This window comes from Leucoraja erinacea, chromosome 24, assembly GCF_028641065.1.
Source record: "Leucoraja erinacea ecotype New England chromosome 24, Leri_hhj_1, whole genome shotgun sequence".
Lineage (NCBI taxonomy): Eukaryota > Metazoa > Chordata > Chondrichthyes > Rajiformes > Rajidae > Leucoraja > Leucoraja erinaceus.
The window spans coordinates 18,967,249-18,979,371 of record NC_073400.1 but is presented as its reverse complement, the minus strand read 5'-3'; the positions used below and the strand labels follow the sequence as shown (position 1 = coordinate 18,979,371).

General features: G+C 41.9%; 1 protein-coding gene across 1 annotated transcript in view; it reads right to left on the bottom strand.

Annotated features, from left to right (window-relative positions):
- LOC129708703 (SRSF protein kinase 1-like) overlaps positions 1-12,123 on the bottom strand; it is a 50,462-nt gene that overhangs the window by 17,444 nt on the left and 20,895 nt on the right. Inside the window, exons 3-8 of the mRNA XM_055654641.1 lie at positions 9,522-9,640; positions 5,731-5,839; positions 4,372-4,459; positions 3,458-3,545; positions 1,655-1,761; positions 752-917 (exon numbers count right to left, since the gene is read on the bottom strand). Of these exons, the coding sequence (XP_055510616.1) occupies positions 752-917; positions 1,655-1,761; positions 3,458-3,545; positions 4,372-4,459; positions 5,731-5,839; positions 9,522-9,640 (677 nt within the window). The remainder of the gene's footprint in view (positions 1-751; positions 918-1,654; positions 1,762-3,457; positions 3,546-4,371; positions 4,460-5,730; positions 5,840-9,521; positions 9,641-12,123) is intronic.

Sequence of the window (12,123 nt, the reverse complement as noted above, 5' to 3'; positions counted from 1 at the left end):
TCCTAGAGGATCAGAGGGCAGGGTTTTGGATTTTAAAATTATATTGTAATCTTTTTTTAACTCTTCTATTTGCTTAAATTCTTAGTGGTCACAAGACAACCAATGCTGGTAAGGAGAAGATGGAAAAGCACGTCCTGCAGAGAACATGAAGTGGCATTATGTGGATAGACTCAAAGTGCTCAGTGTCAGGCAGCATCTCAGGAGAAAATGAGTCGAGGATGTTTTGGGTCGAGACCTTTCTTCAGACGGTTAGGGCGGTTTATAGAACTAGAAACAAAAATGTTTAAAAATAATACAGGGACATGAATATAGGGGAGAGATCACTACGAACAGGATTGCCATTATCATAGAGCCCAACACAGATTCTATGGGGCAAATTCTTGCTTCCATGGAGTTATCATCATGATTGTAGATTAGATGATGAGCTGGGATTTAAAAAAAAAAAAAGCTAGCTATGGAATAAACAAGTTGCTTATGAAAATGAAAACAATCAAAATCTCCACTACCACAAGCAGCCTGGTAGACAAAAAAGCTAGTGAAAATCAGCGGGTGAGGCAGCATCTATAGAGTGAAGGAATAGGCGATGTTTCGGGTCTCCATCGATGCTGCCTCACCTGCTGAGTTTCTCTAGATTTTGTGTCTACCTTCGATTTTTCAAGCATCTGCAGTTCTTTCTTAACCACAAGCAGCTTAGTGGCTCTTTCTTTTGTCTCAATGTTTAAGCCTGCAGCGCTGGGTAAAACCTAATTACCTGCAGATCCAGACGGTGGAGGGGCACCAGCTTTTTGCCATTCTGTTGCCTCTGCAGCCAGGCGGCGGACATAAGTCTCGTTCACACACAAGAGGATGTTCTCTGGCTTTATATCGGTGTGGATGATCTTGCACTTGGAATGTAGATAATCGAGCCCCTGAAGGACCTACCGGAAATCGACAGGGAGTGAAAACGTGCAGTGGCAGCAATATTTCACAAGCAAACCTTAATGCTCAGATTTGAACAAACTCGTGTCGAATAGTTGATAGGTGACATACAAAGCACTGCCCGTGATGGATACGCCTAAACGTCCGTCTACCTTTACCTTTTGAAATATGACAAATTTTAATTTTCTTTACACTTTTTAGACATTAGAGATACAGCACAAAAATAGGCCCTTCGACCCACTGGGTCTGCACCAATCCTGTCACTAGCATTATCCAGTACTAGAGACAGTTTACAATTTTACCAAAGTCAATTAATTTACAAACATGCACATCGTCACATTGTGGCAGGATACTCAAGATCCTGGAGAAAATCTACGCGGTCACAGGGAGAACGTACAAACTCCGCACAGACAGCCTCCCCCTTGGTCAGGATTGAACCCGGGTCTTTGGTGCAGTAAGGCAGTAACTCAACCACTGCGTTACCCACCGAGGTGCTGTTTTCTTTAGTAACTAAATGCTCTGCTGCATAAAATCTTGTGCACATGCTTATCTCAATGTTATTATAGATTCTAAAACAGCCACTTATATGCATCCCTCTGGAATTTGTAGAAATATAATATGCACATTAAACATTAGCATTAAGATGAGATGTGGCACCTTTACTGGTTATTTTTCTTATAATTTCCCTTCACCACCTCACCCTTCCCCCCAAATCCATAAAAATGACCAGACTTACTTGCCGAATTATGCTTTTAACACAATTGATCGGAAGTCCCTGGTAGTTTGATTTGATGATCCACTTTAATAGGTGATGTCCCAATACTTCAAACACCATGCAAACATCTTGAACAAGGTTAAGGTTATATTTTCTCTTCCTCTCTTCTGATCCCATCCATCCCCCATTCACCTCTGCTCCGGTCAGACCAGTTGTGAGCCTTCACCACCCAGTCGCAGCCAGCATCACATCATTGTCTTTCTTGACTTCGACCCTGTTATTGACATCCTCTTCCTCTTTCTCTACATTAAAACAAGTTTGATTCCTAACATTTAGACATAAGGAACTGCACATGCTGGTTTGCTGCACATGCTAGATGCAGGAAGATTATTCCCGATGTTGGGGAAGTCCAGAACTAGGGGTCACAGTTTAAGGATGAGAGGGAAGTCTTTTAGGACCGAGATGAGAAAATCATTTTTTACACAGAGAGTGGTGAATCTGTGGAATTCTCTACCACAGAGGTAGTTGAGGCCAGTTCATTGGCTATATTTAAGAGGGAGTTAGATGTGGCCCTTGTGGCTAAAGGGATCAGAGGGTATGGAAAGAAGGCAGGGATGGGATACCGAGTTGGATGATCAGCCATGATCATATTGAATGGCGGTGCAGGCTCGAAGGGCCGAATGGCCTACTCCTGCACCTATTTTCTATGTTTCTATCTACAAAAAGGACATCAAGTACTGGAGTAACTTTGTCATTTTTGATTCTGAACATGTGTTGGTTCCAATGAGAAGTATTTGACCAGAAACGTTAAATGTATATCCACAGATGCTGCCCAACCTGGTGTGGCTTTGTTTCAGATCTCCAACATCATAGCTATTTTTTGCTTCTATTATACTTTCGCATCTTCTGATGCTAGTTACAATGACTATTAAACAATGGGTATTATCAAATCTTGGAAATTTATAGTAGAATTAGTGACTTGAGGAACTATCATAGTGCCTTGTGTTTTCAAAGACTTGTCATTCTCCCTTTTACTAACATGCATTTGCACATTCTCGGCTGCTTGTCTTTCATTCTTGTATTGATTACATATCTCTGGAGCTTGTGTTCACATTTGCTTTCTGACCAATATTAGCGCTCATGTGGAATTCTTTATTTGAACAGTAGAGTAACAAGAATGTTGAAGATGATGAAGATTAGGTGAATACTTAAAACATTCAAGCGCTAACTTCAGCGAGATGGAAACAGGAGATTGCAGATGCTGTACTCTAGAGCTAAACACCAATATCCTGATGTAGGGTCTCAACCCAACATGATTAACCCTTTGCCTACACAGATGCTGCCTGACCAGAATTCCTCCAGCAGTTTCATTTTAAACTAAAGCAAGTTAACTTAAAGCATTATTTTGAAGAAAAACTTCTATGGAACTGTAATCTGGAATTCATGGATTAATATGGAGCAAAAAGCCAAGGCAATAATATTCAAGCACATATCAGCAAGGGGAAGAAGTCAGCAGCTGGGGCACTGCATTTCATCTAAAGTTGCAGTTTTTAACCACAGGCTTAGATAACGGATTTACATTGATTACATTTCCACTTTGGAACAACAGCGTGCCACAATGAAAAGCAACTATTTATCAGCCAACTATATCTTTGCTCTCCCATTTTCCAACCATTCATCTGCCGGCCTGACTGGCAAAGATACAACATTGAAGTTGTTTGCATGTTTTGCTCTAACCAGTCATTCTACTCTGGTTTAATTTTCAATGCTCACTGTACCAACAGCTAAATTGATAATACACCAAGAACAAAATAAAAAGGATACGTGATCCATTCACTCCTGAAGTTTTGAAGTCATCCAACAACTGAACCACTTTCTCTTTGTTCGGGTCACTTGGGTCACTGTTACGAACCTGAAAAAAGATAACAACATTTTGCCTTGTGCGATATTCTGTTATGTTTTATTTTCTATAATTAGCTCAAGACAAAAGATTTCAGGCAATAAATGGCCAGATCCATGCAGTAAAAGTGACATTGCTGTTAACCGCAAGATAATCCTCAAGCAAAATTGTGAACAACATAAATGACCATAAGTTCCCCCAACGTTGGTCACCGGAACAGACTCTTATGCCAATTTTATCACAGGCCCAATTTGATCAATCTAGTTAACCATAGTTTTGTTTTATTTGTGCCACTTTGGTTTAAATTTGTTAAGAAAAATATCTTGGGTTCCGAATATTTCATTTGATTCAACAGCCTCAACTTTTTCATGGAAAGTTCCAAACTTCTCTACACTCGAAGATTTGACTCTTCCACCTCTATGTCTAACTGTAATATTGTTTAGGATAATCACACTCGAATAAATACTTTCAACCCTATTTAAAATGGCTTTTACACTTAAGCTGACAAGCAGTTTTTTCCTAAATTGAAGCTCCAACGTCACCATATCCAAATGCATCTATCCAGATGGTGTCTGATCATAGCTCTGTATTAGCTGTGCAAATACGCATTTTCAGAAAAAAACAAACCATGAAACCCAACCCTACCTACCACTTAATTGCCTTCAGAAAAACAACAAATCTCATTTTGTGATAGAATCAATCAGTAATTTGTTTGGAAACATCAGTCACTGAAACAATGAAATTATTCTGCAAATCGTGATAGAATGAGTATTGATGGCCCTAGTCTAGAGGGTAGAAAGCACGCCACTTGTCAGAAAAGCATCATGAAGCTACTTACTGCTTTCAGTAGTTTGATTTCATCCAGAGCAGTTTCTGTATAATGTTCAGCACTTTTAACAACTTTCATGGCAACAAATCTTTTACCCCTAAATGAACAATAGTAGTTTAATAGCTGAAAAGGGGACAAGATAAAAATTCATTTCTCAACAGCCAAACACAATTAACATCACAATAATGTTATAGTCTGAATTTTCTGCATCCATGTCTCAAGTTCAACCCTTGTGTAAAAATGCAAAGTACATAAGAAGTTTTATTTTCAATTACCGTATTTCCCGGCAATGAAGACGCTATTTTTTACCCCAAAATAAGGCACGAAAATTTACCTGTGTCTTGGAGGCCGAAGGTTAGCTTGTTAGCCAAGCAAGATAGACCTGGCTATCCTTCAGTTAAGCAACATCAAGATCGATGAGCCAAGTTTATCCCTCATTGCTGGCAGCTGATGGGAAGCTGCCACTGGGGCCGGACAGCAGAACCAGCGCCACCTCAGCGCCTTCTGCCGGCCGGCCCGCCAGCCATGGTGCCCTTTGCCACAGGCACAATCGGTGGAGGTGGTGGTTGGCGGGCAGCTACTGGGCGGGAGGCTGGCTGCTCCGTCTCGGGCTCTCTCTCTCTCTCTCTACTAGTCCCAGGGCAGGCGACCAGGGTGCCACAGCCAGTCCCGGGGCAGGCGACCTGGGAACTGCAGCCAGTCCCGGGGACAAGAGGGATCTGGGAACTGCAGCCAGTCCCGGGGACAAGAGGGATCTGGGAACTGCAGCCAGTCCCAGGGCACGCAGGCGATGTTGCCGGCGCCTGGACTAAACCAAACCCTCGATTCGGTCCCGCCATCCTTTTTTCAAAATGTAGCAACTTAAATTGGGGGTGCGTCTTCGACGCAGGTGTGTCTTCATTGCCGGGAAATACGGTACATGCAGATACATAAACGATGTTGGAAAACAATCTCTAATCCAGTGCAGTTTACCCCAAATGTCAGAAACAAACACATTTAGATTTGTTCTGGTCAATCACTACCTTTTAGCTGTGTTACAGGTATGATATTGACTGAAGAAAACTCATTTATGTTGCCAAATTGAGCAGCAAGTGTTGAATACCAGATATTTCAAATGGGATACAGGGAGATAATTATAGTCAAGAAAGTATTTTCAGCCGTAAACAAATTAAACATTTCTTCAAGATCATGCATAGGTTGAAATGGTTGCCTGTGGAAAAATAAGATTCAAACTCCAATCCATAATGTTCAGCCAGGTGGCAGCAAGGTTCAACACATGGTTGCTCCAGATTAGTTTTATAAAATCTATACAGAAGCCACCATGGGAATACACTTACGGAATTTTAAATATAGTTAAACATGACTTACTGAATATCCCAACATAGCCACACTGTAGAAAAGTGGCCCCATCCCAACTTTCGAATCACGTGGTATCGACCATTAAAAAGATCGCCAATCTTGACATGATGATATCCACCTATGATATACAAAGGGGATAAAATCAATGCTGCCATCTATTGTTTCAAAAATATATTTTACTTTTAAAGAGGGTTGAAAACATCTGCGTTTACAAAATACAAAAGGTTTTAAGAAAGGCGGGAGAGAGAAAACAGGGAATAATAGACCAGTTAGCCTGACATCGGTGGTGGGGAAGATGCTGGAGTCAATTATAAAAGATGAAATAGCCGCACATTTGGATAGCAGTAACAGGATCGGTCCGAGTCAGCATGGATTTACCCTAACATCTATCCCCCTAACATTCTATCATGCTTGCCTAATCTTCTGGAATTTTTTGAAGATGTAACTACGAAAATGGACATGGGAGAGCCAGTGGATGTAGTGTACCTGGACTATCAGAAAGCATTTGATAAGGTCCCACATTGGAGATTAGTGGGCAAAATTAGGGCACATGGTATTGGGGGTGGAGTGCTGACCTGGATAGAAAATTGGATGGCAGACCGGAAACAGAGAGTGGTGATTAACGGGTCCCTTTCAGAATGGCAGGCAGTGACTAATGGGGTACCGCAAGGCTCAGTGCTGGGACCGCAGCTATTTACAATGAAACATTAGCAAACAATCAATGAAACATTAGCAAAGTAACATTAGCAAATTTGCAGATAACACAAAGCTGGGTGGCAGTGTGAACTGTGAGGAGGATGCTATGAGAATGCAGGGTGACTTGGACAGGTTGGGAGAGTGGGCGGATGCATGGCAGATGAAGTTTAATGTGGAGAAATGTGAGGTTATCCACTTTAGTAGTAAAACAGGAAGGCAGATTACTATCTAAATGGCGTCAAGTTGGGAAAAGGGGAAGTCAAGCGGGATCTGGGATTCATCAGTCTACGAAAGTAAGCATGCAGGTACAGCAGGCAGTGAAGAAAGTGAATGGCATGTTGGGCTTTATAACAAGAAGGGTCGAGTATAGGAGCAAAGAGGTCATCTGCAGTTGTACTGAGCCCTAGTGAGACCACACCTGGAGTATTGTGTGCAGTTTTGGTCCCTTAATTTGAGGAAGGCCATTCTTGCTATTGAGGGAGTGCAGCATAGTTTTACAAGGTTAATTCCCGGGATGGCGGGACTGTCATATGCTGAGAGAATGAAGCAGCTGGGCTTGTACACTCTGGAGTTTAGAAGGATGAGAGAAGGTCTTATTGAAACATAAAATTGTTAAGGGTTTGGACACACTCGAGGCAGGAAACATGTTCCAGAGTCCAGACGCAGGGGCCACAGTTTAAGAATAAAGGGCAAGCCATTTAGAACAGAGACTAGGAAACACTTTGTCTCACTGAGAGTTGCGAGTCTGTGGAATTCTCGGCCTCAGAGGGCGGCCGAGGCAGGTTCTCTGGATGCTTTTAAGAGAGAGCTGGATAGGGCTCTTAAAGATAGCGGAGTCAAGGGATATGGGGAAAAGGCAGGAACTGGGTACTGATTGGGGATGATCAGCCACGATCACATTGAATGGCGGTGCTGGCTCGATGGGCCGAATGGCCTACTCCTGCACCTATTGTCTATTGTCAAAGTTAAGAAAGATTTTGATCTTGCCTCCTATTTTCCGTAATATGCATCTGGATGCAGCTTGCAATTAAAGCCTCAATTCAGATCTTATATGTCAACCAGCTCATTGTTCGATAATCTAAACTTCATTTATTCACAATGTAGGCTCACCTGACCTTGCCATCACGACACTCAGTGATAGGCAGGTAATTATTTATTTTCATTTCCTAATATTACTCACAAACTACATCTCATTCCCCTCACTCAAATTTACTTATGCATCAGGGAATTATAACACTATTATATTTCCCTCCCCCCCAACACCTCTCTTCCCTGTGACCCACGTGGATTCCTACCCATTTTTTCTCCTTCCACCTATATTCCTTCCACCAGCTTTTTAATTCACATCTTTTCTAACCTATCCCCCTAACTTTTCATCTCTAGCCTTTTGTAGATTGGTTACTCCACACTAACCAATTGCAGTAGAAGCTCCTCCTACTGTACGGTTTATATTATCAGAACTCAGCTCATGCTGGCAGTCTAACCTTCATCACACTGCTGTAACAACATGCTGAAGTGCACTAAAAGTGATCTTTAATAAAACTATGCTGTACCATGTTGTGCAAATGAGTGGGTCATTTACATGGTGTCAGAAGTGGGATTCGAACCCACGGCTGCAATTGGAGACCAGAACCACGTCCTACAGCCTCGTATCCAGAGGTCACGCATCTGATGTACCCTCCTACTGTCTCCTCCCTCGCCCTCTGCTGCTGCAGAGCAACCGCTGACCGTGCCCCCTACGGCCTCACCACAACGTTCAGTGCCCCGCGCACCAGCTTCGCCGCCTCCACCCTGCGGGTCTCCGGCGCCGTCCCCGGTTACTTCCCTAGTCACTTTCCCGGTGATGGGAGGAGATGCGGATCTATACCGCACGTGTGCTGAATGGGTCTGTAGACCACCCCTTAGATATGGAGATTTTGTGTAACTATCTATAAGTCCCTGTATTAGCGTTTTGGCTACTGTATTACTTAGCCATCCCGTACTAGTGTGTTTATGCTTATAGGCTTGCATTTAATTGTGCTTCATTTCATTTCTACAAGGAAAATGTAGATTGGTTACTCCACACTAACCTGTTGTAGTGCTTTATTAGTAGAAGCTCTGCTTACTATACAGTTTATATTATCAGAACTCAGCTCATGCTGGCAGTCTAATCTTTGCCACACTGCTGTAACAACATGCTGAAGTGTACAGTAAGTGATCTTAAATAAAACTATGTTGTACCATATTGTGAGAATGACTGGGTCATTTACACCTTTCTCCCTCACCTGTATGCCTCTATCACTCACCAGGCTTTGTCCTGCCCCATCACACCTGTAGCTTTCTTCTCCCCTCCTCCCCCACCAACCCCTCCCCAACACAATCAGTCTGAAGAAGGGTCCCGACCTAAAACACCACCAATCCATGTTCTCCATAGATGCAGCCTGACCCACACAGTTACTCCAGCACTTTGTGTATTTTTTTTATAAACTAGCATCTGCAATTCCAAGTCTAACACCATTTCTGCTCCAACTTGCCAGGAACCTCGGTCCAAGATAATGAGAAATCATTATTAAAACATTGGAATGTACTGATATGTACAAAACAACATGTAACAGAGAGACACAAACTGCTGGAGTAACTCAACGCGTCAGGCAGCATCTCTTGCGAAAAGCAATAGGTGACGTTTTTAGTCAGAACCCTTCTCTAGTCTGAAGAGGAGAACTTAAGCCCTAAATATCACATATTGCTTTTCTCCAGAGATGTTGCCTGACCCACTTAGTAACTCCAGCGGTGTGTCTTTATTTGGTATAAACCGGCATCGTCAAATTCCTTCCAACACATTCATTAAACCTGGAGTACTACTGTGTAGGAAGGAACAGCAGATGCTAGTTTAAACCAAAAACAGACACAAAAAGCTGGAGTAACTCAGCGGGACAGGCAGCATCTCTGGAGAAAAGGAATGGGTGAAGTTTTGGGTCGAGACCTGAAGAAGGGTCTTGGCCCGAAACGTCACCCATTCCTTCTCTCCAGAGATGCTGCCTGCCCCGCTGAGTTACTCCTGCTTTTTGTGCCTATCTGGAGTACTACCTGCAAGTTAAACAGTCCTCTGGGCAGAACAAACTCACCTTTGCAATAGTCACTAGGGTCTTCTTGTTCTTCATCATCAGATCCCAAAATTTCATCCTCTGGCTCTTGTGCTTCAGATTCTGTTATAATGGGGTGAGATCTATGTTGAGGCTCGGGCCTGAAAATAATAGAAATAACTTATATACTAATTGCTCCCAAAGGTAAGCTTAACAGCAACAATGATGCCTCAGAACTGCTAATAACCCATTCCCTCAGGTATAGAAGAGACCATTGAACTGAAACATATGCAGTTCTTAAGGCTGTGATTTAACAACTGCTGAGAGATTTGTCTCCCAGTGATTGGAGTCACGAACCAGGTGATCTGCTCTCAGGGGTTGACTACAGAGAAGAGACAAAAGAGACATTTCTTTACTCAGTGTTCCTACTTCAAGATTTATGACTGTTCAGTTATCAAATAAATGCCATGGTACTAAAGCAATCCCAACTGATGGGAATGCAACAAAACATAGGTTAGTTGATGTAGAAACAAAGAACTGCAGATGCTGTTTATACTAAAGATGGACACAAAGTGCTGGAGAAACTCAGTGGGTCAAGCAGCATCTATGGATCAAAGGGATGGGTAATTTTTTGAGTCAGGATCCTTCTTTAGTTTGAAGTTCTTTCAGTTGATGTAGAAGTTTAGCCACAAACCTTTTGAGCTGGCTTGACTAGCCTCATTACTTATTTATATTAGTGTTGTTCATGGATTCTCAACATGCTTTGTAAGCAAACCAAATCCAATCTATACATCGTCTGCTTTGTGAGAATTTTGGCTGGTAACACAATGGTATGGCACAAAGGAAAACCTAACCTACCACATCGGTAAGGTTTCAGGATCAATTCCAGGAAACGCTCAGAAAAGTGGCAACTTCTCTGGGACATGCATCGGCAATGGGTGGAAGAAAAGGAATATTTTCATCTTGTAACTATCGCCTCAATGGCAATTGAAGAAGTCCCAGTAAGAATGCATCTTAAACAATAAAATGCCATGTATAGTGTAACTCCAAACGCAAACTATTTGCATGCACTACAATGTTACAATTAATTTAGTGCAAAAAAACAATCTGCATCAAGCGTATTTACAGATCAAACAATTTTCCTATTTCTCCCAGAAAGAAAAAAAAGGAATTGATTGTAAATTAGTGTTAACCACCTCTGGAGTAATACATTCAACTCTGTGCTTCACTCAAGTATTTGCTATCTCTTGACTTGTTCCAACTTTGATCTCACTTACATCTATCTGGAACTCAACTGAAGTCTTAGTCACCCAAAACATACCTGTTAGTCTCTGAACTATATTGGATTCAATTTTCATTTCCCTCCAAGGTTGTGGCCACTCATTCTATATCCTTCTACACTTCAAATATCTTCATTAAACAAATTTTAGTCTGATGCATATCCCTACACCATTAAGAGCAGTGCCTTCTGCAACTGGAGCCCTGAACCTTTACGCCTCATCAGCATCTGTTGCTTGTTTTGAAGCTTCTCAAAACCTAGTTTTTAGACCATACGTTGCCAAGGATGATGTTTCTCTGAATGGCCCGTCTTAAACCAGCCTCAAATTGAGGAGCAAAGAATTTACTCGGAGGGTGGCAGAACTTTGGAGTTCTTTACCGAAGCTCGCTGAGGATAATGTAATTGAGTATATCGAAAGGTAGTAATCAATAAATCATTGGATATTGAGGGAATCAAGGGACACGGGGAATAGTGCAGGAGAGTGACACTGATGGATGCTCCTTTATATGTTCTAACAATGGAAAGCAGTTTTCAAACAATGGCTCAATTGTAAATACATTACCTGAAGACAACATTTCTCTTCAAGCAATGAAAAAACACAGCAGCATACATATTACCTATAATTGCTGTGTGACATTTATAAAGGAGTTGATGCACATTAGAAGCCAGGTCATAGGTTTTCCAAAGGGAAATAAGAAAATAACTGATCGCCAGGTATGGAATCAACAGTCCAAACTGAATTAGTTACCATCAGTGGCCATGGTTAATACAGAAACTTTGGGCTTCATTAAAGTTCACTCAATAAATGGCCGGTGTATTTTCTGACAAAAACTGAGGCAGGTTTAAATCACAGGAGAAATTAGTACTGCCTATTCAGTTACTAAACTAATGTTTACTTCTTAAACTGAACCTCTCCACTGTCCTCTGCGGGTGATCTGACAGAGGTATACAAGATCATGTGTGGGATAGATTGGGTAGAATTTGTTAACGCAGTTATTTTTTCCTCGCCCCCCCATGTTGACTCAAAACATCACTCCATCCCTCAAAACTGAAACTTAAAAGCTTGTCAAGTTCTATCCATAACTGCTAGACTTGATTTGTGAAGGAATCCTAGAATACCCTTTAACTAAGGCCATGGCTTCAAATGGCCAAAGAGATAATCAGGAGCAAGGTAAGGAACTGCAGACTAAAACACAAAGTGCTGGAGTACAAGATGATGAGAGGATTAGATAGGGTAATTGCACAGAGTTGGGGAATCAATAAATCAGAGGACATATGTATCAGGTGAGTAAGGAAAGTTCAAGAGGAACCCGAGGGCAAATTTTCCACACACAACTTTTTTAAGCTGGTGGGAATAGGGAATGA